Below are 25,364 nucleotides of genomic sequence, written 5' to 3' on the forward strand. Positions count from 1 at the left end.
ACCCTGCGACGGTGTCGACGCTGTTGCCGATGCCGGACCACGACTTCTACTTGCTGAGTCGCACTGGCGTCAAGCCGGCGCACTTTGTGTCTGCGATCGACACGGGCTTCAAGACGAGGTTGAAGCAGGATCAAGGGGGTACTTGGAGGGCTTAGATGCAGTGCTGGAGCGCGACGAGCAGCGCCTGTTGATTCGGCAGGGCCTAGTGTCCGTCCGCTACAGTATGGTGGTGCACGAGCACATGGCATATCCTGGGAGGAATCAACAACTTGTGAAGGAGAGTGGTGCTATGCGGCAGCAATCGGTAATGAATTACGGGGGCAAGCATTCTTTGGCGTCAAGTCGAGTTTATTTCTTCTGGGGGTTTCCGCAGTTCTCGGATATGAAAACGATGTCGCGAACAAGATCAGGGTCCATTTGACGGCGCTTTGCAGTCACGACATTACCTGCAGTGGAGAAGGCTCTTTCAGAAGGCACGGAGGTAGCGACGCAGCCCAACCAGTTCCTGGCAAGCAGCATCAGCGATGGATACTTGTGACCGTTAACGGACCACCACGTGAGCGGATTTTGATCTCGTGCGACTGTCTTTGCCTCTTCCAGATATGCCACGAACTTGCTTGCGCAACTTAGCTGCACTTTTTAGAAAGTAGGGTCGGTGCGAGTGTTGACATCTTCGTCGTCCTACCCCAGCAGATCATCCGCAGTATCATCGCTTGGCGATGGGTTTGCCGGACGGACACGAGCGTCTGGAACAGGCGTAGCTGATTTTCCGGTGGAATTGCGTACAGCAAGTGCAGCAGCATCAACCAAACATTTCTTGGCTTCCTCGGTTTCGGATTGCGTCAGTAGTTTCATCTTGTGGAAGCGAGGGTCAAGGAACGTTATCCAGACCAGATCGAAGCTCATCCCTCTAAATCGCTGCGTGAAGAGGTGCAGAACGGCTTTGCGCACATTGCTCACCGGCTCGAGGACCTCACGCTGGAACTCCTGGCGTCCGACCAATGACGCTTGCTTCGAGAAGATGCCAGAGTCGCCCAGTACCGCTTTGATCCTGCGTAGCATGGGGAATACCAGTGCCAAAGTCGGATAGGAATCCCCACTGAGCACTTTCGTCACAGCTGCGATAGGATCCAGCACCGGCTACCAGGCACCTGATTGCAAACCATTCTCTCGGCTTTGGAAGTTTATCACGACTCAAGTATCTGAACTCCTCCTTGAACTCCGGTCTCTCTAGACGACTGAAGAAATCATCCAAGGGTGCCTGTAGCTCGATCAATCGGGCCAGCGTGTCGCGACATGAGTTCCACCGCGTGGGGCAATCGGTGATGAGATGCAGTGCCGAGCGCTTCCAGTCTTTGAGTTGAATCTGGTCAAGTCGGTTTGTCGCCTTGGGTGACTTGTGAAAATACGTGGCGAGGCTTCTAAAACGCTGAACAATATCCAGCATTTGCCCCAAGGCTGATTTTGCCGTTGGATCACGGCTTGAGAGCGACGTGGCTACAAAAATTTCAACAGCATTTACGGCAGCTTGTGGTTCCGCTTCTGGGGCTTGGACAACTTCGTCCTCTTGTTTGAGATGGCCAGTAGGGTGGATGACCGAGTGAGCCGCTGGGTGGACAGCGGACTCAGGAGTTGTGTTACCGACTGGAACCTCGCTGTCAGTTGCAGCCGCATCAACAACGGCCGTAACTTCTTTCTGTCGCGCTAAAGCAGCGCCAAGAACCAAGTGAAGCGAATGCGCAATACATGACATGTTGTTGACACCCATGAACTCAGCTGCAAGAACTGCGTTCGAGGCGCCATCACGAACCAGCAATGTACACAGTTCTGTCTTTAACTCCCAACGCTTCATCATATCCTCCAGGCCGTTGGCAATGGCGACACCGGTATGCATGCCAGGAAATGCCTCCACTTCGAGAACCCAGCTGCACAGAGTAAAGTCTTCCTCCACGTAATACAAAGTAAACGACATATAGCTCTGCGCCCGTTTGCTCGTTCAGATATCCGTCGTAATGCAAAAAAACTGGCAGCTGCTACGGATCCGAGACTTCAATGATGCACGAAGCTCCGCCGTCACACGGACAATATCCTCATGAATTTGCGTTGCTCCAGGAACGTCCAAGATAACGCCAGCCAGCTCCTGCGTAATAAATCGAATAAATTCCAGCAGCCATGGGTCTTCGAGAATTGATAATGGCCGCATACTTTGCGCTAACCACTTCGCAAGTAGCCCAATCACATACGTCTGTACGGCGTCCGAGTCTTCTGTGAGCTGCTTCTTCGACGACTCAGGTGCTTGGTCATACGCATTCTCGAGTTGACGCTTAGCCGACCTGACCCTCTCCTCTTGTTGCGCTTGCTTCGCACGTAGTAGAACTTCCATGTGGTACTTTTCCATGTGCATCTTCACAGCAGTAGTGGCTCCATGCGAGTACGTCACCTTACAACTGCATTCCGTACATTATGCAAATGCAGCTTGCTTAGAGATCAATTTGTCCTTCGGAACATAAGCAAACTGCTCGTGGGGAACAAGGAAAATGAATCCCCATCGTTCAGGGCGATGAGCACCGTCCATTTTTAACAGAACACTTGGCTCTGGGATGCGAGGGGGTAAGCGCTCAGCATGAACTGTCGTTGGGCGAGGAGGTTGAAGCCGAGGAGATCGTCTTGGTAGTGGGCGATCGCGTGGAGTTCTTGGTGTCGCCCGAGCTCGTGATACCGTTCCACGTGACGAGCACTGAACCGACGTTGAACTTCGAAGCTCCCGCATTGTTGCTTGACCTACAGGAGTGCGAAACGACTCGTTTGGTGGTCGTCTGCCGGGAGTCCCGGGAGCGGCGTCCATGGTACGATAGGTCTCCAAACACGATCTGAGCCCAGTTTCGCGAAACTGCTTCAAAATAAGATGTGCAATTCGATTGTCATCTACTGAATTGTATGATGCACATAAGTTTTTCTTGGACAGAGCAATTTGTGGTTGTGAAACGTATTACAACGTTGTCGTTTCCATCTGTTGGGAAACGTTGTGGTCCACAACGTTGGGGTGGTCAACGCACTCAGCTTGTGATTGGTCAAAAAACATTTGGCGCGTCCGATCGGACGAGCGAGAAAAAAGAATTAGTTGCTGCACTGAATGACTACCCCTATTATTTTCGCCAATAAAATGAGACCCTGGTTGCAAGACCGATCCGGGATCGCGAGTCGCCATGAAGTTACCAGCAAAAATGGGGGGGGGGGGGGGGCTCCAACTTGTGCTGTACAAGATCAGCGATCTTGAGTCGGTTTTGGATTTCGCTGGACAGCCGCCTCCGGGGGTCGCGGCCGTCCACGGCCGGATCGTCGCCAGCAGACACCCGAGTTGGGATCTTCGTGTGAGAGCCGCACGATCGCCTCCCGAGTGGTCGCACCCAACGGCCTCGTCCCCTCGAGCTCCCAGTTAACCCGGGCACTCCGCCATCTTCTACAGGACTCACTTGGCAATTTACCTTGCTAGCCTCAAGACACACCTGCTCCACCGAGCCCGTCAAGCCGAAGTCCTTCACTTCCTGCCCGACTATGCGCATCGCTGCTGTTCTGGCCGTAGCGGCCGCGTACGGCGTCTTCGTTGACGCGCTGAGTCAAGACGTTCCTGGTCACCCGATGCTGCGCGATCTCGCCTCGGCAGACGAGAACCAGTCGCACCTCGTGCCGGCGCTCTACCTCATGGCGGACGCCGGGAACACGTGCACCTCGTGGGGGACCGACCTGGCCTGCACCTTTGAGGAACCAACCAACAGCCTGAAGCTGGGAGGCAGCGGATGCCAACACGTCCCCATTCCAACGGATAACTACGTCTCGGACAAGCGCAAGAACAAGTTCGACGGCGCGCTGACCGATCCGTACACGGGTGAGCCGTCCATTGAGGTGACGGCCACCAAGCAGGGCACGTCGGACAAGAAGTCGACCGGGAGACAGACCTGGAAGGACTACAAGGCCAACGCGCTCGCGATCCAGCAGGGTGCGATCCAGTTCACGACCCCCGGTCTGTACGACACGTCCATCACGGCGAGTGACTACGGCGCCTCGGCTACTTGCCCCGGGTGCATCGCGATTCTTGACAAGTTCCGTCCGCTGTTTGGAGTGGAATGCCCCTTTCCTGCTGGCTCTTCACTCTCGACCTCACTCACTGGTGCCTCGCTTTCAGAGTTCGCACAGGCGGATGCTCTGTTCGACACTGTCACCGCCGGCTACGAGAACAACGCTGAAAGCGAAGGTCCACCTGCTGGGACGACGTGCGGGAGTTCCTCTGCGCAAGTGTCGTCCATCCAAACGAGCGATCTGGTTGACACCGTGACCTGTTACGCTGACGGCGACTGGCATGACCGTCTGAACGCGCTCAAGGACTTTGAAGCTGTCTTTGCCACGATCGTCACCCAGCAGAGCCTGCCCCTCGGTCCGTACTCGTGGAGGTGCGTGAAGCACAAGGAGATCACGGAGTGGTACGTCCCGTACGCGTGCTCCAACCCCACCGCCTCCGGGTCTTGCGTTGGTCGTGAGGACGAGTGGAGTGTCTGCAGTCTGGACCGTACCATCACGGTGACTGCCGCAGACGTCGCTAAAATCTCGGTGGCGCTCTCGCAGACTGCCAAGGACAACTCGGAGACGGTCATCACCTCGCTGGGATCACCTACTGGCGCTGACAAGGAGACGGACATCTACCGCACGATTCCGTGCACCGAGTTCGCCAGTGCGACCAACACGGACCCGGCCTGCGTGTACAACCAAAAGCTGTCCAAGCTGCTTGCCACCACGACCGATTTCGCCGACTATTTCCCAACCGACCACAACGGCGTCGATGCTACCGATGTGGTCTTTTGGCGCTACAAGCGCTCGGGTGATGACTGGGCCGTGTGGGACCCGACCGCCGACAGCGCGCTATCGTTCACTCTCCCGGAAACTTCAGTCAGCATCGAGGCTTGGACGGCAGTCGGCCAGGTCGGAGCTACGTTCGACTTCAAGGTGAAGCTCTACCTGCACACGTCGTTGGTGTGCGATAACTTCGCTGGTCTATGGACGGCTGTGAGCGGCGCTGAAAAGCCAGGAAGAACCTTCTGCAACGTCCCGGGCAGCGACTTCAGCGTCATGAAGTTCAAGTACGCCACGACCGACATTTTCCCGGTCGATGCACTCAAGTCCAAGGTAACCGGCACGGCCACGAGCGTGGTGTGCACGATGGCGGTCAAGGAGACGGGGGCAGGCGCCACGCAGCCGGTGACGATCCTGGATTCCACCGATGCTGCTATTGATAAGGACTTCTCCATCGAGCTCGTTCACGACCCCAACACTGCACCGTCCACCACTGTCGATGTCACGTGCACATTCACGCGTACGGCTCATACCAACGGCGAAGACGACGACGCGGTGATGCTCGCGGACACTGAGCCGTACACGAAGGACTGCTCGGACGCGTTTACTCTCATCGACTGCGACGAACCGGAGCTGCTGCCTGGTGTCGCGGAGGCCGATGTGTGTGCGGACAAGTGTGCAGGCAACTCGGCTCCCGGCCTGGGTGAGGCGTGTGGCGGCAACATTGTGACCGCCACTGACGCGGCAACGAGCCTCCTCGAGCGCATCAATCCGAACGATCAGACGTGCTGCGCTGACTGTAGCGCGATCAGGTGCCAAGCCGCGGGGGGTTCTTCAACGGCCAAGGCCTGTTTGCCGGACGGAGCCATTCCAATGCAGCCTTTGTTGGCTCAGTTGGCTGCCGCCGAGGAGAAGGTGTTCGCAAGTGAGACGACGACGGCGCTGCTGGGTGCAAGTGCCATGGTCGCTGTGGTGGCGTTGATTGTCGTGAAGCGCCGCGCTGATGCTGCAGCGCGCGAGAGGGAGGCGGAGGACGCGTACTACCCGCTGCTGGAGTAAGCTGTGCGCTCCATTGGTGCACGACGGCGCAATGCGGGGGTTGCAGGTGATCAGCGACTGAATGAGGGGTGCCCGTGGCCCAGGCAAGTGATGCGTGCGTCGACAGTTTGTATGAATTCGCTGGTGTTGGAATGCTTGGTTGCTCCGAGGGCGCCGTTGGCTACAGTATATGTAGCGGTAGCGAGTGAGATGGCTGGCGGTCGTAGCAGCTAACGAATACACCTGCTTGCATTTACGTTGAAGCTTTCCGACGGTAAGTCGGTTGTGTGTGCCATTAGTGTCTGTAGCTCCATCGTCACACTCGGAAGGACGCGTCGGCACGGAATCGTCGCTCGAAGTGGAGCTGCGAATTGAGCATACCCGTCCAGGAGCCTTCGCGCGGCCAACTACGCGTACGGAAAAGCCAGGGTAGCGTCGAACTTGTCCGAGACGTAGTTTATCGTCGAAATGAGGTCATGTTGACAGCCGCTGCCTCCAAGGTTGGGCTATTGGTCGGGGCGTCGAATCTCGGCTCAGGGCACCCGAAAAATATTCTCCATGCGTAGGCTGGGATAGCTGAAGAATTTTGTGTGAGCCGGTCGCGCCGCTTGCCATCGCCAAAGCGACAATTCTGCGAAAATTACGAAAAACAACAATTTTCCTAGCTGTGGGGTACGTTCAATCCTCTTAATATTATTGCGAACCAAGGGTCTGGCGATAGTGATAAGCGCTGCAGCGTGCTGTAAGAAACGAAGCGTTAACGTCCTGGCCGAGCTCGTGCAATTTAGGCACTGACCGGTAACACCAGCGAGAATTCAGCACGTTGTAGAAGGTCTATGTTGTTCACAAGGTCATTTTTCTACTAGTATTTGTTTTATCCTGAAAGTGCAAGTTCTGCATTGGTTGTTCTCAGACAGATAGTTTAGAAGAAAGATTCTCAGGTGCAGTATCCCGATGTGACACAATCTAAAACTGTAAGTAGTGTGGATGTGTGTGCCTCTAATACGCGTTTGTATAGTGTCCACGAGCTGCTTGTGCAACTTGCGCGTTGACAACTGTATGGACGGTTCTAATAGTCGAAGGCAGACAGATGCTGCGGCTGCGAAAAGATGGTGGTTTTGCCAGCACAAGGTTTGATATAGTATTTCAAACACCACCGTCACGGATCAATCAGGAACCGGACGATCTCATTCGATACTTTCGCTTCGCTCCTTGAGCTCAGAACGTCAGAGAGCATGTCTGTGTTTGCGCACAAGAGAAGCTAAAATGGTTAGTTTAAATCACTTGCTCTTGTACTGTAGATGGACGAGCTGCCACACCAGATCGACCAATAATTTTCATTTATGCTGTCTTTTGAGAGGCCAACCGTCGGCCTACCCGTTTCGGGGTCGGCTCGCTGCTGCTGGGGCACCTATCGGTGAGCTACGGCAACAAGCGTAAGCTAAGAACATCGCTCATCAGTGACGTGGTGCCGAAGACCGGCGAGCAGCGCTGATCTCGGCAACGATTCCTCACAGCACTCGTGTCCAAATGCAACGACTACGGAATTTTCGAAATGCTCTCCAGCTTGTCGGACTTGAGATTGATGGAGAGCATAGGCTATATTCAGTTAACTTCAGTTACCGGGGCCAGTTTTTCGGCTTCAGCTACCGAGGTGCCGCCTAATTAATCTGTGTTGGGCTGGCCACAGCGCTCCCGCCGGGTTACTGCTATCCCAGAAATACTTCGAATTTTATTCGCAGTTCGAAGAACTGTCGATTGGGAAAGGTTTTTGGATGACATCGAACGACATTCACGCTACATTCGTCACTTCACCCCGACATCAAACAACATTCACACAACATCATACAGCACTCAATAGAATCCGGTTTGAATTACACTTACAGCTTTTGATAGATGCCTATTCGCCTCGGAGCTTCTTTTCCTTCTAGATTGATGCCAGGCGCCACCAGAGGAGTGGAGCTCCAGCACAAACATTTTATTGTTCGAAAGAATGCAATTCTTGCTATTGCACAGATAACGTTATGTACATGTACGTTGTTCGTCGTAGTAATGGCGTCTGTGACAATTACAAACCTCGATGCTGACCTTGAGCACAACTGATGTCATTACCACATCACTGGAACTCTTCCAAAAACAACACAAAAATAAATGTGTCATGAGCACAAAAATAGGGCTGCATACCCAGTACAATATGCGAAGACGCAAATATCGTCTCCATAAATTGTGTCATGAAGAATTGTGTCAATTTTGGAAAGTTCCACTGCATCGTGTTAAACTGCATGCGGCTCCAGAGCACTCAACATAGTACTCACTCATTTCATTAGTGTTAAAGCTATCGATTCAATCTGTTCAGTCCTGGGTCATAAATTATACCCTCATCTTTCAGACACAGATTTTCTTCTGCATGCATAGAGATTTATTGAAAATCTTTTGGTCACCTGAGTTTGCCGTGACTTAAATTCTCGGCAGGCTGATATTCTGTGAATCCCCACACTCATTGGAATGTGTCTGGATGGATTAGATAAAACATTCCACTAAAACTTCGCATAAACTACTTAACCCCAGTGAAATTTATCCTACGAAAAAGGATCAAATCCTTTGTTGATGTGGCACACACAGGCCGTTTTATCCTAGCGAGGCCGCCGTAGGATAAAAAACGACTTGGCGTTTGTATTGGAGGCGTCTCCCATCTTATCGGTCGTGTCGCATTTGACAAAGCCACCGTTGGAAGCATAAAATTGTAGAGGTATTCAGACCAATACTCAGCTCAAGTCTAAATGCGATTTTTATCCGAGCAGATAGGATAAATCTGGATTTTTGATAAGCTGTTAGAGACACTTTTCATGCGGCAATTTCGCAATGATGGACAATGAGAGACACCAAGTGGACACTAGTATCGTGTGGAGGAAGGAAAAGGCTTTGTGTGTGTGGCTTCAGATACTCGTATTTCCCAGCAGTCGTTTCTGTAAAAAGCGCTAAACTTTTGGTTCTTTCTTTATCCTACGGCCAGGCTCACTGGGGTTAACGTTTTTAAGGTTATGCGATCCAAGATGGGAATTATAGCTTGATTATTTTTTCATTCAACATATTTTCATCCAAAGCCAAATCTATCCGCCGGCAATGCGGTGACATCCTATACGGTGGCAAACGAATTCATTCAGCGGAGATTCAAAAGAGCTGCACCTGGTGTTATGTATTCTCCGTAGAAAAGGCTAAAAGCTACAACAAAAATAATGACGACCGTGTATGAAATCGGGAGAAGTATAGGTCAAATCAATCGAGATATGAATGGCTCGTGTGGGGCCATTACAAATCGACACTCGCTTAGGCATTTTATCTACGAAGACTTTGGATGATTAAGCATGCCTTAACTACATTGCGACCCGCAGAGATCCACCGAGCCCATTTGCTAATGTAGAATAATTTTCTACTTTATCCTGTTCTTGTTAAAACAACTTAAAAGTACATTGTTACCAATATTAGTTCAGATCATCCTAATGCTACATGAATGCGGCACGTTCAGTTTAATACTAGATAAATGGCAATAACACACTTGGACGAATCGAAACTGGGAGTTTTTGTTGTTGTTAGATATTCAGGCGATCCGGAGAAAGTCTGTGTGCGACTGCGCCATGTTTTATCAAACAGAGTTTGAATGCTCCTACGTTTTCTGTACGCCCCGGATTCCTGTGAGAGAGGAAGCCTGGGTGGACATCGTCAACGCGAAGGACAAACACCCGGTGTATCCAACTCCTACACGCGATCGAGATCTGCTAGACCTCAGTCTTAACTTATCAAACTTGAAGCAAATTGCTGGCTTCATCGGGTTACCCTGCAAGTTTGGTTGGGCAGTTAGCCTGGAAGCTTTCGAGTCTTAAAATAAGACCACAATCTTAATGCCACCCATACGAAACTGAAGAGTCGCCGTATTTAAAAGATTACACCAAGACTGAATGCAATTTTCTCATGCGGGAATGGACTTATAAAACTCGCTTTAGAACTCACCGCTGGAAGTAAGTCGGTCTGCGCGGGTCTCAACTGTAAAATGGTGGTCTCAAAGACCCTGTTACGTCTTAGGATAAGACCCACCGCTGGAGATGCTCTAAGTGCTGTCGATGAAGGACTACCCTCAAAATATGCCACCGGTACTGAATAGACCCAAATAACATATCTTACCATGTCCAAGTTTATCTTTCATGAGCACGAGGATAGCGATGAGACCGGGAAGCACTGTACCGCTGCACAAGGCAAGCGTCTGGATTTTCGTGGAGAGACACAGGACGAGGGCGAAGGTGAATTAACCTTCCGTTCCCCTACTGAGCTTTAGCTGCGTTCTATGTAGGTCATAGACCAACACTTCAATACATTTGCTCATACATGTGTACCGGTAGTTTTGGGGGAACCGGGGTCCCGATGGGTACCCGGGTTCCCGCCAATTGTTTCAGTTGTTGATAACCGTTCTACTAACTACAAAATAACTAAAGTTAAAACTAAATCCGTGGAGTCCTAATCCAACGAGCAAGAGAAGGTAGAATCACCACGGTGGGTTTGTCAAACCCAATAGTTGAAGTATCAATTCGTTGGAAAGAACTGGCAATGCCTTTGAAAAGAAGCATCAAACTTGGTACACTTGGTTGTACAGTGGTAGATGCAGATGCTGCGGCTGCGAAGCAGGCGCAGGAGATGCCCGAGTACATCGTTTCCCTGTAAGGGCATCCGTACAAGCTAGCTTCGAACTGCGAGGCCCCCCCGGGTCCACCACCCGGGTCCCCAATTTCGTGTTTTCGTGTTGGGTCATCCGAAAAGCTACCGGCACATACTCTCTTTACAGTAGCTTGCCAACGGGTTTCTGGTCGGTCCGGCTATGTCGATGTCAACTTCAACATCGAGCATACAAATGCCAATACAAAATGGAAAGCAACTGCTGCCAGAGATCTGCCTCACCTTCAGCTCCACCGATAAAGCGATCCGGGTCGCTTCCTTGCGAAAGTGCGGTGGCCGTACAGTACCATATCGCGCGGCGACCGCGGACTTGACCACGCTATTGACGCAGCGTATCTGCCGCTGCTATTCCTCATACGACCACGGTGTCTAAGCTGTATAAATAGTTGAATGATTAATACTGGGATAGGAAGCAACGTTAGTGCTGCTATCGCAGACCAAATAGGACTATATCCGTGGTACGTCAAGTCAAAAGGTGACCCCTCTTGACACCTAACTGGTACATTGTCCTGAAACCGGTGTGACCCCGGTGCCGCACTGGGCCCTCCAAAAGGTTTACATGTATATGCGTGGGCAGATTGAACCGGTATGAGTCAGTAACATATATCGAATAGTAGGAGTGAAGTAAAGTGAATGATTGAAGCGGGCGAACTGCATACAAAGGTAAACATTTTCATTTTCTACAAGCTACAAACAGATCTCGAGCAAGGTTCGTTTTATCACTGTGTATAAGCACCGCCAAGGCATATCATGTATCTACAGTTTTGAGGTGAATTACCGGGCAGGCGCAGGAGATGCCCGTGGTTCGTAAAAAAAAACTCATAATAATAGAAAGCGATTATACCAAAAAACTCCTATCCCAGCCTTCGCGGAGCCCTAGTATCCGTGGTACATCAAGTCAAACGATGAACCCTCTTGACATTTACTGGTATATTTTCTTGAACCGGTACGACTACGGTGCCGCACTGGGAAGTTTTATTTGCGTGGGCAGATCGAATCGGTGTGCTACCGACGACACTGGTATGAAGCAGTAGAGGAACAAAATGAAGTGAAGAGACCAATTGAAGCAGACTGTACAATAGCACTAGTTTGTATTTCTTACAAGCTCCAAACAGATCTCAACCAAGGTTCGCATTTTTAAGTTTGTAAAGTGTTGCCGGTTGACAGTTTGAACTGGCAAATTCCCGGGCAGATGCTGCGGCTGCAAAGCAGGCGCAGGAGATGACCGTAGCCAATATTAAAAGTAATCAATAAAAATAAAGAGGGGGTTTATTCCAAAATCCTCCTATCCCAGCTATCGCGGAGCCCTAGTTTCTTGAACCTGCCGATTTTTTGTTAGAATTCTTATCAGCTCCTCGCAACTTAAGACTAAGAAATACAGGTTTAGCTAGCCTTCTGAGTCTTCTAGCTCACAGAAGGCATCAGAACGAAAGACTAACAGGATTCGCAGTTGGCCTTGGATAGTTATATAGAAACTTATTCTGGATTCACAAAAGATTTAATTATTAATTTCTGCTCGGAATAGAAAAGTATTAATCCAAGAATTGCATTCTCGGGTGCCCTGTCTCGTGGCGAGATTGCGCAGGATCGAGTGTCCAAGGACGTTCTGACGAAGACGCCGTACGTCGGCGAAGCGGCTTCGGCTTGACGGGCTTGGTGGGGGTCGAGGCGAGACGGGAAGAGGTGAAGCGGGTGTCTGTGACACATTCACAGAAATGGTAATACATAGTTCACAGAAATGGATCCAAACGCGACTCACTTGACTTTTGTATGGACGACGGCCCACCGGCCACGGCGGCCGACGCTCAGTATGCTCGCAAACGGCGTGGACGGCCGGCCGTCGGCAGAAGTACTATTCTGGGTACTGGCACTCAGTATCGGGGCCACGTATTACTTCAAGAAGTCTAGTATTATACTACTACTAGTATAGCGGTCAGGGTTGGTAGTAGTATCCCGAAGACTATTGTTAGTACATAAAATATCTATATTACTAGTATTGATACTAATATATCTCTGTTGTTGGAATCATTAGTACTATTATCTCGATAGTAGCCGAAAAAACATCGATAGTGCTATTATCACTACTAATGGACCATTGTTCAACCGACGGCGATTGCCACCAAAGAAGAAGAAGCTGCGTTCGATTACCGATTTATCTGACTTCTCAATTTATGTGAACTAATGTGCTACTTACTCGACAACATGTACAACTACACTTAACATTCCGCTCTGGTGTGGTGCGGAACACCACACCAGAGCGGAATGTTAAGTGTAGTTGTACATGCCGAAGCTTGAATCTGTTGTCATGTCTGCTGGTGAAATCGCCTAAATGTTTGGAATACCGAAGCCGTTGTAACAGAGACTTGAACTTGGTTTGATCTTCGGAGTTTGATAGTCTTCGGAGGCGTCGATAGTTGGAGCTGAATGTGCTGGAAATGCTTGATATCGCTGTTTCAAGGGGTTCCGGTCCTCCATCCTCGAAAGAAACTTTGTTCCTCACAGTCCATTGGCGGTGAAGCGCTGCAAATCTCACTACATTCCATAGGCAAAGCACTTCCCCCTGTGGTGGGACCATATTGACCGAATTTCATGCTTGTGCGGGAGTACCATGGAAGTCCAGCTGATGCCTCCTACGAAAAAGATACTCATGTCCTTCAAGAGGGCTTTCCAGATTTCGTTTGAGTGGTGGCACTCGAGGAAAAGGTTTTGCGCAGTTTCGCTTGCTTCGCAGCCGTAGTAAGGGCACCGCTGAACATTTGGTATTTGGTGCGCTAGAAACCAGAATCGAGACCTTACAGGCAACACTCGATATACAATTCGCATTTGCAAGTCATCCTGCACAGGTAGGAGTACTTGCCGTTGTTTCCGGACAAATTTGGTGACATCAGAGGCACTTGTACCTTGTAAGTCACGACAGATATGTGGAGTAGCGCCCTCGCAGAAATCTCGCGAATGCGATCTCGCACAAACTCGGCGCGTCTGGATAGCGGTCGCGCCGAGCGAATTATTCCCGGTTGTTGAAATAGCGTATCTTCAAAATACAGGCCCAAGTCTTCGCAGGCTTTAGAGTTGGGGGGTTCTTGTGTTGACGCTTGTTTCTTGTCCTAGGGCGTCGAGGCCTTGGGCGTGCGGCGTTATCGGGCCGGCGCTTTCTGGGGCTTGTGTGGCGCTAACGGGCCTACACGGGGGCCTTGTGCACGGCGATTATCAGGCCAGTGCGGTCCTTCGCCTAGGCAGCGCGTTATCGGGCGCCCACCTAAACGGTATGCGTTTAACGTGCCTTTGTTCCAGCACGGGTCTGTGGGGGGTGAGCACCCGAACCAGCAAACGAGGCAATATCGAGGCGGCTCTACTTGCCGGCGCTTGGTGGTTCCCCTGGAACCTCGGAGAAGACGGAGGTCTTTGTGGTTCAGAGAAATTTCGGGACTCCGTCCTTACCTTATCCTATGTCCTTGCTAGTGCTGTGAACGTTCAGCTTTACATGCCCTTTACATCCTGAACGTTTATGAGAGGTAATGTTCAGCTAAACCGCCTCTAAACAGCCGTGAACCTCTAACATGAATAAACTATCGAAATGTTTTGTGTGTAAATACACTGCGAAAGGAGATCTCACGACGCGCCCAAGCAGCGTGTTGGTGGCGGCTTCGGCATCGCGAGGACCCCGAGAAGCCCGTGGCGGACGTGCCGTGGCGGAGGAACCAGAAGCTGCTAAGTGAAGTAAGTAGCACCGGAGTGCGGAATTCCCAAGCTCTTGAGGAAGCTTCAGCATAGCCACAGGCACAGGAGGAGGATGCGTGTGAGCGCCGTCACGCTGCTGCTGGGCAACGAGGCGCGCGAGCTGCTACTGTACGCGGGTCTGCCGTTGCCGGAGTTGCTGCGGTGCGTCGCCTCGATCTTTCCGGCACTCCAGAGGACAGGCAATGCAGCAACGTCCGTGGCGCTGTGCCACGCTTCCGCGGGCGTCTTCTACCCGCTGTCGCTGCTCCGCCGTTCGCCGGAGCTGTTCGAGCACGAACCCTACTACCTCGTGCTGTACGGTGGGGAGGGCGGCGCGGACGACGTCGACACTTCCCCCGGTGGGTCGAGGTGGAGCTGGCAGCAGACGTTGAGGTTGTTGCTACCGTCACGAGCCTGGCCAAGGACGCGAAGATCAGCGGTGGACTCCGTCACGGGGAGCAAGACCAAGGAGCCCAAGCCGCCGGGCGCGGACTCGGACGCGCGTAAGCAGCGTTTGGTGGTGGCTGGTGTCGACAGCGCGAGGACCCCGAGAAACCCGTGGTGGACGTGCCGTGGCGGAGGAGCCTGCAATCCGAGAAGGTGTCGACCGGGTCGAGCTGGAGCTGGCAGCGTATACCGAGGTTGCACACGAGGAAGTCGAGCAGAAAATAGAGGTTATGCAGCTGGATTGAAACTATGTATGTATCATAGAGCAATGAAAACGAACTCACTACAAAAGCAAACATGCATGTGCAATCTGTTCGCAGGCTTAGGCCGATTGAGGCTTCAGGGCATTGATCCCTTTCCAGTTTTCAGCCATAAAAACTAGATCACGTACCATAGTCGGCTTCAACGAGCTACGCTTCACGGTGATGATATTCCCGCGTGTTGAAAACGCGCGCTCCGAAGGAACGCTGGTAGCTACAGCCCGCAGCCACTTTCGCGCGAGCTTACGAAGGTTTGGATAGTTGTCTCCATTCACCTTCCACCACCAGAAGGGGTTGGTGCCGCTTTTTACGGACGAGATAGACTCCAAGTAGCGCGCAAATTCCTTCTTGCACTCCGTAACGATGTCTGTTGTTTCTGTAGGTACCGTGTCGGGGCCAAACATGTGATGATGCATGAAGCTGCGGTGCTGCTCTGCTGACACTTGAACCGATGTTTGGCTTTGTCGTTCGGCTTGTTGCCCCGGTAGATTTGGCTGCGCCAGTTCTACCGTTGCATCGACAAGCTCGTTGCTGGCAGCGGGGGTGTCGGCAGCACTCAGGTGAGACTTCCATTTTCCAACTCGAGGGTCGAGGAAAGCCACCCACCTGAGCTCGCTCTTTTCCAGTTTATCAAACCGCGCCTTATACAAAGCCAGCATTATCGCGCGGCACTCATTCAGCATCAGAACTGTTTGAGTCACGTACGGTTCGTCGCCTGCTTCTGCTACGAGGCCAGCGAAAAGGTCGCTTCTCTCCAAATGCTTGCGAATTCCGGACAATGTGGGGAGTACAAGTGGCATAGTCGGATATTCTTGACCACTAAGCGTTTCCGAGGCGACAGCAAATGGGCCCAACAGCGTCTGAAGACACTTTATCGTCAGCCATTCTTCGGCCATCGGCGCAGCTTCTTAGCAACATCCTTGAACTCTTTGCGACCTTCCGGCTTCTTCAAATACGCGAAAAACTTCACTAGGGCCCCCTCTAATTCAATCATGCACACTAGCATTTGCCAGCAGCTATTCCAGCGTGTGGCACAGTCACCGGTCGGTTTTTTTACTTCATGCGCTTTAACGTTGAAGTTGTCAACCTGAAGAGCGCTCAGCCGATTATTTCTCTTCGGTGATATACGGAAGCAGACGGCGAGTGTACGAAAGCGCTGCACAACTGCGCGAACCGCATCCAGCTCGTTACGCCGCAGCGAGGCAATAGTTTCATCCAGATAGTGCTCCATGTCATCGATCGCAATGTCACGCATCCCTTCAAGTTGAGTCCTATCCTCGACTGTTAGTGGTGCTTCTTCATCGCGCTCAATAGGTACTTCGCTGCTTTCAGCGGCGACATCGGCTGCCAACTCTGGTTCATCGGCGCTCTCGCTTCTCCGTTTCTTCTTGATCATTGCACCGCCCACAACCAAATGCAAACAATGCGCGAGGCAAGCCATGTGCTTAACCCGTAATTTATTTCCCGCGGACAGCATGTTTGAGCCTCCATCTCTCACGAACCGAACACAGTAGCTCTTCAACAACGACCAATCCTCCAAAATCTGCTCAATCGTCGCCGCAATGATGGCACCATCGTGCATTCCAGGCAGCTCCATAACTTCGAGGGTCCAGCTTTGAGGACAAAATTCATTGTCAACGTAGTGAACAGTTACGGAGATGTAGCTTTTGGAGTTCCGCGCAGTCCAGATGTCGCAGGTAACCTTCATTGCGAGCTTTACGCGCTTTCGATACTCCACGGCCAAGGCTACGATCTCCTGGCTGATCTTGGTTCGCTCTGGTAGACTCACTTGGACGGCACTAATATCCTCCGTAATATATCGAATCACTGCAATAAACCCTTCATCCTCCACAATAATCATCGGGCGAAAATGGTGAGCGATCCACGCAGCGAGGAGCTTGTTCAGGTGCACTTGCTGTTGCGGCGTAATCTTGCGTAGCTTTTTCTTTCTCTCATCGACCACTCCACACCCCAACTTCGGCTGCACCCATTGCCTCGAGCGGCCTGCTCTGCTTGTGGAGCATAGGCTTTCAGTTCCACTGGGTGATACGTCTCCATATGCGGCGCCACCTTTGACTGGCCAACACTGAACTTGAACGTTGTATCACACAGGAGGCAATATACCTGCTCGGCATGGCTGTTGTTCAATTCATCACGCTGAAGGTACCGAAATGTGTCGCTTCGTATCAACCGGGCAAAATGCCATGCGTCTTTCCTCTTCTGGCGTTTCATGGTATACAGCACGAGATCACTCGCGACTTCAACTTGGTGCCGAAGCGCCTCAACGTCAACCATGAGAGCTGCTGCATCCGACGTTTGGAGTTGCTGGGTTTGCGATGGCAGCTCTTGTTGCTGCTGCTCTTGCGGACTAAGCTGGCCTTGTTGCTCTGTTCGCTCTTGTTGATGCTGCTCTCCTTCCGTTGGTTGTTGCTGCTGTTGCCAGAGTTCTGGTTGCGTGGTCTGAAGCGGATGTTGTTGGTCAGATTGCTGCTGTTGCGGCGGTGCCTGCGTGTACATATATCCCTCTTGTAGTTGCCACTGCTGCTGCTGCTGCTGGAGTAGTTGGCTGTGTGGCTGGGGCGACCCGAAGCTGTGAACGAGCAGCGATCTTGACGCTTGTGCAGGTACGGACGCAGTGCCGTAGTAAAGCGAACGTTGAGCCCGTGGAGGTGCTGGGGATACTAAAGCACGACTCAGCAGGCCATGTTGCGGCGTCTGGGGGAGGCTTGGTTGCCGCCGAGCTGGCATAGCGGAAAGTGACGCTAAGCTGGTCTTGATGGTTCCGCACTGCATCTATTGTATCAAAGGTACTTTATACTTGCAGAATCTATATACATAGTCAATTGCTGCTAAGCAAATCCGAGGTCGTAAAGCGGTAGTGAAGGGGATTTAGAGGGATTCAGAAACCGTAGAGCCAAACCGCCTGGAGTTCAGTAAATAGGACGTTCGCAAACGTTCAGAGGCTGAACGTTCACAGCACTAGTCTTTGCTACTGGCTACTCTGTACTACTGCTTGCTAAGCCTACCGTTCTGTACCTATCATTGCTTCTGTCGTGCTTGCACTACCGTGCTTCAACCTGATTTAAGTGGCGCAATCAAGATCTTACATCGGCGCGTTTTTGGTCGGTGGGGTTAGGGTCGGCGCGTTTTGCAAAACCGGGCGCGCTGGTCGACCCGTCAGATGATTACGCGTCGCACTGGATCCCGGCACCGTGTCTCACGGCCCATCACCCACGCCGACTTTCCCGTCGAGCTCGACCCTGCGTCGCGCCCATCAATCCACGTCGCGTTCCATCAACCGCGTCGAGGTACATCACTCGCGTCCCGCCGCCTTCTTCCTCCGGCGCCCGGCGCTTCTTCCGCGGAGTACTACACCACATTCGTCCCACTGTCACGCATGCGTACTCCCCTGGTGGGTGTTTCGTCGCAGAACCTGCCCCGCGCTCTTGCTTCTTCTCGACACCATCGCGTCTTTGGCCCTCGCGGTCTGCTTCGCAGTACTCCCAGCTCCATGGCTCGCCGCCACGACGTCGACGCCGACGACATCGACCTCGAGGATGAAGAGCTCGACACCGACGACCTCGAGGCCGCTGGCTGCGTGGTTTGCGCCCTCGGCGCGCATCGTCCTCGCCTCCCCGTCGCGCCCCAAGTCCCGGTTCCGGCTCCAGGCGCCCCCGTCCACTCGGTGACAGCTCTTGTCGCCGACGCGCACACTCTCCAGCGCGAGAACCAGGCGCTGCGCGCCCAGTACGAGTTCGTCTCAGCGCACAATGCGGGCTTGGCCACGTGCTGCACGACCGTAATCTTGCGATCTTGCATCGCGCCCGCGAGGGTTATCGCGCAGACATGATCCAGCTCGAGCAAGCGCTCCTCTCCCGGGAGCACGCCGAGCAGGACTACGCCGTCCTGGAGGTCCGAGTGGCCGACTTCTGCGCTCGGGCTGAGCGTGCCGACGCTGCCGAGGCTCTACTCCGCGCCGAGCGAGGCTCCTCGACTGAGCAATATCGTGACCTTCAAGCTCAGCTCCGGGCAGCGCAAGACCAGATCACTCGCGCACGCTCCTGCTACGCCGACTCCGACTACCGTGCCGCTAGCGCGGCTGTTTGCTGCATAAGGCGGGCGCGACGACGCGCGCGCCGAGCGCGACGACCTTCGCGTCGACCTCGCAGCCGCCCAAGCCGCCCTCGCTCCTGTCCAAGCGCGCGTGGCCGCCGCCGAAGCTGAACGAGATCAGGTGCGGCAGCTCGTGGCCACTGCCGAGCAGCAGCGCGACGCCGCTCTCGCCGAGCGTGACCGCGTGACCCGCGTTCTCGTGGTCGTCGAGCAAGAGCGCGACGGAGCTTTCGACATGCGGGATCAAGCGCGTCGAGCCTCCACGGCCCTGAGACGCGAGTGAGACGCTGTTGTCACCGAGAGGGACCAGGCACGTCAAGCCGTGACCGCCCTTGAGCAGCGGCGAGACGTTGCCGTTGCCGAGAGAGATCAGGCTCGTCAGGCCTTGACCACCCTGGAGCTGCAGCGCGCCCCGGTCGACGAAGAGCTCCGCGCGGCCCGTGCATCGCTCACTTAGAGCCGCGCGGAGACTGGGGCGGGGCCCAGAACCTGAACGTCCCGCTGCAGGACGACCTTCGGCGCGTCAACGCGCTCTTGGTGGCCCACGCCGAGGAGCTCCGCCGCGGCGCGACACGTATCCACGAGCTGGAGGAGTCAGTGGCCACTGCTACGACTCTCCGTTTGGCCGCCGAGTCCGAGATGGCGCGTGCTCAAGCTTGTGAGCTTTGTGCCTCGTCTCGCGCGGCGCAATATCGATCTGGGTGGCTATCCATGCGACAGTCGCCTCAGCAGCGTCGAGGAGCAGTCGGCGTCCAGACCCATCGTCTTAGCGCTCACGTCGTCGAGCTGGAGGAGGAGCGCGACTTGGCCATCCGAGAGCGCGCTGTGGCCTGGCGTCGGATGCTTCGAGACGCGCGTCGGGGCCGAGAGCTGGCGCGTCGGGTACGTGACGAGCTTGCCGACCGTCTCGCCGGCGTCGTAACGCGTGTAGGCGGGCAGATCGACACCGCCGACCTGGTCAGGCGACTCGAAGCCACCTTCACGGCGGAGATCAGTGGTGCGGTCCCCTCCCTCCTGCTATCCCGACGTCCGCAGCAGTTCCTGTGGCATCCGCTGTCCCTGCTCCTGCTTCAACTGCGTCGGGCTCTGGCGCCCGGGCGGGCTCGCCGGCTTGGACGGCGAGCTCGACAACTGGTGCTTCCCCTCCAGCGGGTCCTCCGGGCTCCCGCCCCGTTCCGACTTCGTCCTCCTCGTCGGGTTTTCGGCGACCTCGGCACAGCGCGTTGTGTCATTCGGGTTCTCAGTCGCGCGCGTCTAGGCTGTCCGGAGTGGCGTCCGCCACGTCATCCAATTCTTCGCCCCTTCGACGTAGTCAACGGCCCTCTACCGTGGCCGACACTGCGGCTTCCGACAACGCCGCTGCGCAGGTCTCATCTGCAGCTACGCCCTCTGCGGCCGCTGCGACTGCAGCGCGCACACGAGGGGACGCGTCGCTCTTCGGCTCCGAGTCTTCGGACAGCGAGGGCCAAGCGCGGCGAGCTCAGTCCCAGCGTCGCCGGCTGCATAGCCCCGGGTCTCGCTCACGGTCCCCGGCGCGTCCGCCTCCACGTTCGCAGTCGAGTTCCCGGACACCCCCGCGCTCCCGTTCTGCTTCGCGTTCGCGCTCACGTTCGGCCTCTCGTTCGCGCTCGCCTTCCTTGGCGTCGATATGTTCGGCCGGTTCAGCGCGTTCGGCGCACTCGGCGGGGTCGGCGGCCTCGCGTCGCTCTTCTCCTGCGCGGCCGGCGTACTCCTCGCCGAGGGGCCGTACGGCAGCCGGAGCGGGACCATGCCCTGGTCCGAGCGATTCGGGCGACTCCAGTGGCGACGACTCGTCCGCTTCCTCGTCGTCCCGCGCCTCGTCCTCGAGCACCGCCTCCAGCGGCTCGGCGGGGAGTGCTCCGGCGGCGCCATTCCTTGATCCTGTGATCCCGTCTGCCGAAACTCCGTCTGGCTGGCGGCAGCCTCGCTAAGCTCCGTGGTCCAAGCGGGTACGACGTCTCCGCCTTCATCTCATCACCGTGCAGGAGTTGCGAACGCTCTTCCTGCCACCACCCGGCTGGATCCTTCCGCGCCGTGTTCCCCGCGAGCCTGCGAACTGGAACCGCGCCCTCGTGACTCTGGCCAACGTCGAAGCGCTATACGCGACTCGGGCATGGCGGTACCTCGCTCAAGCCGCTGAGGCGCTTCTCTTCGCGCCCGGCGATGCGGCGTTCCGTCCGTTCCTACGTCGGCTCCGGCACCACATCGAGCCCTGGGCTCAGGCGTACTGAGAGTCCACTCATGAACTCTTCGTGCAGGGCGCGGCGTGGCAAAGGTGGCGCACGGCTCGCAACTCGCGTCGCTCACACGCGGGCAACCACCTCAACAGCCTGTTGCAGCTGGTGGTCGGGCTGTTCCAGCAAGGGCTCGCAGATATGGACCTCTTGCTGGACCCGATGATGCTTCACTTCCCGCCCGCGCACATGTCGATCAGACGGTGGTATACAGGCTTCCAGCACGCGACGTTGCAAGCCGCGCTCGACGACATCGACGCGCAGGAGCCCTGGCGTCGGTTCTATCGGACGCCGCTCACTGTGGCCGAGATGGAGGCCAACGTACGCTGTCGAGTGACGCGCGATCACCCCACCTTCCATGTGTCGCATCTTGCAGGTAAGTTCGCCCAGCAGGTTTGATTCCTGGCCTCTCGTCGTAGTTCGTCGCCTTTAGCTGTCGTAGCCGTAACTTCAACACGTAGCCTTGATCATTTCCCTTGTTTCTTTCCACTTCTCCACATCTTTTATGAGACGGCCCTCCGCCGTCCCATCTTCAGCCACGGGCTGGTCCTCCTCACTTCCCTCGTCCAATCCCTCGCTCCGGCCATTCCCAGAGTCGAGGCTTCCCACCAGTCCTCCCGTCGGCAGCCACCCTGCCGACTTAGTCGCACCCGTGGGCGCTCACCCACCAGGCCCCGCCGCCTCCGCGTTCTCGTGCGACTGCATCGCCTCGAACCGGTTGCGTCCCGTGCGCTGGCGCAGGAAGTCGTACAGCAACCCGCCGCAATTCAGGTCGAGCTCGTCGACCCACGTCGTGTCCGGGTAGCCCTTCCATTTGACCTCGAACTCACGTCGCGTGCGCCCATACCGGGTAGCCCGCCCCTCGCGCACGTTCACGATCTTCTCGACCTCGAAGACGTCTTCCTCTAGCTCGCGCGTGGCTTCCCAGCCGTCCTCCGGTAAGAGCTCTTCGTCGAAGTCGAAGCGCTCCTCGGTCGGCACCGTCAGACGCGTCGTGGGTCGCGACGGGAATTCCCGGACGGGCTTTAGCTTGGAGATGTGAACGACGGGGTACAGCTGATAGGGCGTACACGCCGTCACGAGGCGCACTGCGAACGCGCTGACCAGCTCTGCGACGCGGAAGGGCCCGTGCCACCTGTGCGCAAATTTGCGCGCATATCCCGGCTTCACCCGATCCAGGTACAGCCAAACTTGCGATCCCGTCGCGATCTCATGTTGCGTAGCGTTTTCAGTATGTCACCGCGCTCTCTCTTCGACGGCCTCTCGGACTAACTCCAACGCTTGTGCCCTTGCCACCTTCTAAAGTCGCTGGGTACGGAGCCTCCACCGCCTCGCCTCGGTGTCTCGGGTCGACGTGTTTCCAGCGGCCAGCGTCGATCGAGGATCCCAGCCGTGCAGTAAGAAGAACGGGGTTTCGTCCCTCGTCCGGTCGTGCGACGTGTTTAGCGCGAAGGTAATACGCTCGGCGTATTCATCCCAGTCGCGTTGGTCGACGTCCGCGATGTACAGCTTGATCGCTCTTGTAACCGGCTGCACCATCCGTTCCGCAGCACCGTGGGCTTGGGGACGATAAGCGAGCGTCGCTCGCTGTCTCTGACCCATGAGTTTGCTGAACGCCTTGAAGAAGTCGGACATGAAGCCCGGCTCGCGGTCGTGGCGGATAGCCTCGCTCGCGCCGAAGCGCCTGAACACCGCCTCCTCGTACGCCACGGCCACCGTCTGCGCGGTTCGTGACGCGTTCGCTTTGACTACGACGAACTCCGTGAAGAGGTAGACCCAAACTAACAGCTCTATGTTGCCTTTATAGGATGCCGGCAACGACGGAATATGGCCCATGGCGATGACCTGGAACGGGTACGTCGCGACGATGCTGCCCGGCGACTCGCCCTGGATGGTAGGCCGACCTTTTCCCGTCTCGCAGTCGGTGCACTCGCCGACGTAGCGCTGGACGCTTCTGAAGATCCCTGGCCAATGGAAGTGGCGCCTCACGCGTTGGTACGTGCGGCCAATACCCTGGTGTCCGCCTTCCAGACTCGCGTGATAGTGATGGAGTACATCCTCCCGAAGAGTCTCCGGGATCACCAGCTTCATCATCACATCGCGATCCTCGGCGGAATCGTCACCTCTCGGCTGGTAGTAGAGCAGCCTGCCTTCGACCTCTTCGTACTGAGGCGCCGGTTTTTGGCAGTTCTTCACCTAGCGCCGCGATAGGTCTCCGACGTCGCCGCGGATATACTTCTTGAGGTTGACGATCCAGACCTCTTCGTCTTGGGCGACGCGGATGCGGTCCAGTCGCAGTCGTTGCACCACCAGCTCCTCCAGGACTTCTGGAGGTCGGACCCCCGGCGGGGCCATTTGCGCCGCGCGTTTTCGCGTCGCGATTTTCCGCGTCGAGGCCTTCCGGGTCTCAACTGGCTGGAGCCGCCATCTCGAGACTCGATGCCAGTGGTCGGATAACTTCTTCTAAGCGATTCAGCGTCATCAGGTCTTGAATCTCCTCGGGGCTGTGCGCGTTGCGGCCTCCTTGGCGCTGCAGAGCTTGTCCAGCCAGCATGTCGGCACTCGCGTTCCAGTCTCGTCGTACGTGGAAGAGTTCGTGTCGCAGCCATGTCTGGAGTGCGGTTCCCGTCTTTTGTCGCAGTAGCTTCAGCCCCGGGGACTTGCAGTCCATCTCGTCCCGCATCTGCCTGATGACAAGGTTGGAGTCTCCGCATACGACGAATTGGGTGACGTCGTCGAGCTCCTCTAGAAGAAAACATCCGAGCAGCAGCCGCGGTATTCCGCCTCGTTGACTGTGAGGTCCGTCGCATATCCCGACGTGGCACGCACGATCTCCCAGTTCGGCAGCTGCCAAATGACGGCACTGTATGCTCCGCCTTCTCGCCTCGCCTTAGCCGATCCGTCGAAGCTCAAGAGGTGCAAGACCTCGTCGCGCGCCACGTCGGGGACTGGAATGGCTAAAATCCTGGACGCCCGTCTCCGTGGGCCGATCTCTTCTAGCGCCGCGTTGACGAAGGCTTGCGGGGTAATGCTCGCAGCCAGCGCGCCGAGGAGTTCTTCATCTCCCTTTATGGATCGGCATATTTCCAACTGACAGTCGTCCCTGTAGTCCCTTGGACCGGAACAACCAGGCGAGCGTCGTGTGACGTGACAAGACGCGAACCGGTCTCCCTGCTAGCATCGTGTAGCACTCGTTCAAGACGCGCAACAGGGCCAAGATCTACTTCTCGACGATGTCGTAGTTCAGCTCGTCGGGCTTCAGCGTACGACTGGTGAACTTCACCGGCATGTACACATCGTCGTGGACCTGCGTGAGCACCCCTGAGATGGCCCAGTCGCTAGCGTACACGATCACGACGGATTCTCGGTTCGCGTCGAAGTGCTTCAGCATCGGGGTCTCGGCGAGTTTCGCCTTGAGCGCGTCGAAGGCGCGCGTCGCGTGCGTCCACTTCTCATGTCCGCGGACTTCTGGACGCATAACGTACTCGTTAAAGTCGGTCTCCGTCTGCGAATACAGCGCGGTTGCGTACACCGCAAAGTCTGCAATGAATCGGTGGTAGTAATTGAGGCTACCCAAGAACGATAGCAGGCCCTTGAGCGTGTGCGGGAACTCGAGCGACGTCAGCGACTCCAGATTCTTCGGCTTTGCCTCGAGACCGCGTCCTGAGACTCGGTGGCCCAGGTAGTCGACCTTGGACATACCCCACTCGCTCTTCTTGACACTGATGGACAAGTACCACTGCTCCCAGACATCCAGCAAGCGTTCGACCTTCTCGCACAGGTCGTCCCACGACGTGCCCCCAATGAGGATGTCGTCGATGTACGACTTCCGTCCCAGAACGGAGTGAATACCCGGCTTCACCGGTTCGCCGTCTTCAAAGACGCCGAGGGTACGACTGAAGAGAAGCGCGAACACGTCGAGCATTTCATCCGGACGCTGAACACGCAGGAAGCCGAACTCGCC

At 55.2% G+C, this 25,364-nt stretch overlaps 6 protein-coding genes across 6 annotated transcripts; 4 read left to right on the top strand and 2 right to left on the bottom strand.

Moving 5' to 3' along the window:
- Positions 1 to 29: 29 nt before the first annotated feature.
- PHYSODRAFT_337629 (hypothetical protein) lies at positions 30 to 538 on the top strand (the record flags this gene model as incomplete). The annotated part of the gene is made up of 2 exons (XM_009535308.1): positions 30 to 138; positions 435 to 538. 2 exons carry the CDS (start codon positions 30 to 32, stop codon positions 536 to 538), a joined length of 213 nt encoding a protein of 70 aa, XP_009533603.1.
- A 143-nt stretch (positions 539 to 681) lies between these two features.
- Positions 682 to 2,404, bottom strand: PHYSODRAFT_337630 (hypothetical protein; the record flags this gene model as incomplete). Its single annotated transcript, XM_009535309.1, has 5 exons — positions 682 to 1,118; positions 1,195 to 1,366; positions 1,523 to 1,704; positions 1,747 to 1,925; positions 2,244 to 2,404. The coding sequence occupies 5 exons, from the start codon at positions 2,402 to 2,404 to the stop codon at positions 682 to 684; spliced, it is 1,131 nt and encodes a 376-aa protein (XP_009533604.1).
- Positions 2,405 to 3,555: 1,151 nt separating this feature from the next.
- PHYSODRAFT_548630 (hypothetical protein) lies at positions 3,556 to 6,138 on the top strand (the record flags this gene model as incomplete). Its single annotated transcript, XM_009535310.1, has 2 exons — positions 3,556 to 4,293; positions 4,543 to 6,138. 2 exons carry the CDS (start codon positions 3,556 to 3,558, stop codon positions 5,902 to 5,904), a joined length of 2,100 nt encoding a protein of 699 aa, XP_009533605.1. The 3' UTR covers positions 5,905 to 6,138.
- An 8,027-nt stretch (positions 6,139 to 14,165) lies between these two features.
- Positions 14,166 to 15,017, top strand: PHYSODRAFT_304590 (hypothetical protein; the record flags this gene model as incomplete). Its single annotated transcript, XM_009535311.1, has 4 exons — positions 14,166 to 14,189; positions 14,212 to 14,325; positions 14,375 to 14,828; positions 14,863 to 15,017. The coding sequence occupies 4 exons, from the start codon at positions 14,166 to 14,168 to the stop codon at positions 15,015 to 15,017; spliced, it is 747 nt and encodes a 248-aa protein (XP_009533606.1).
- Positions 15,018 to 16,371: 1,354 nt separating this feature from the next.
- PHYSODRAFT_418793 (hypothetical protein) lies at positions 16,372 to 16,971 on the bottom strand (the record flags this gene model as incomplete). Its single annotated transcript, XM_009535312.1, has 2 exons — positions 16,372 to 16,476; positions 16,633 to 16,971. Coding segments are annotated over 2 exons (444 nt in total), but the record flags the coding sequence as incomplete, so codon positions are not given.
- Positions 16,972 to 18,543: 1,572 nt separating this feature from the next.
- On the top strand, positions 18,544 to 21,799 carry PHYSODRAFT_337634 (hypothetical protein; the record flags this gene model as incomplete). The annotated part of the gene is made up of 10 exons (XM_009535313.1): positions 18,544 to 18,831; positions 18,864 to 19,116; positions 19,148 to 19,424; positions 19,512 to 19,560; positions 19,632 to 20,142; positions 20,181 to 20,636; positions 20,702 to 20,891; positions 20,929 to 21,049; positions 21,152 to 21,341; positions 21,399 to 21,799. 10 exons carry the CDS (start codon positions 18,544 to 18,546, stop codon positions 21,797 to 21,799), a joined length of 2,736 nt encoding a protein of 911 aa, XP_009533608.1.
- Positions 21,800 to 25,364: the final 3,565 nt, after the last annotated feature.

The sequence above is a fragment of the Phytophthora sojae genome (assembly GCF_000149755.1).
Source record: "Phytophthora sojae unplaced genomic scaffold PHYSOscaffold_8, whole genome shotgun sequence".
Taxonomy (NCBI): domain Eukaryota; phylum Oomycota; class Peronosporomycetes; order Peronosporales; family Peronosporaceae; genus Phytophthora; species Phytophthora sojae.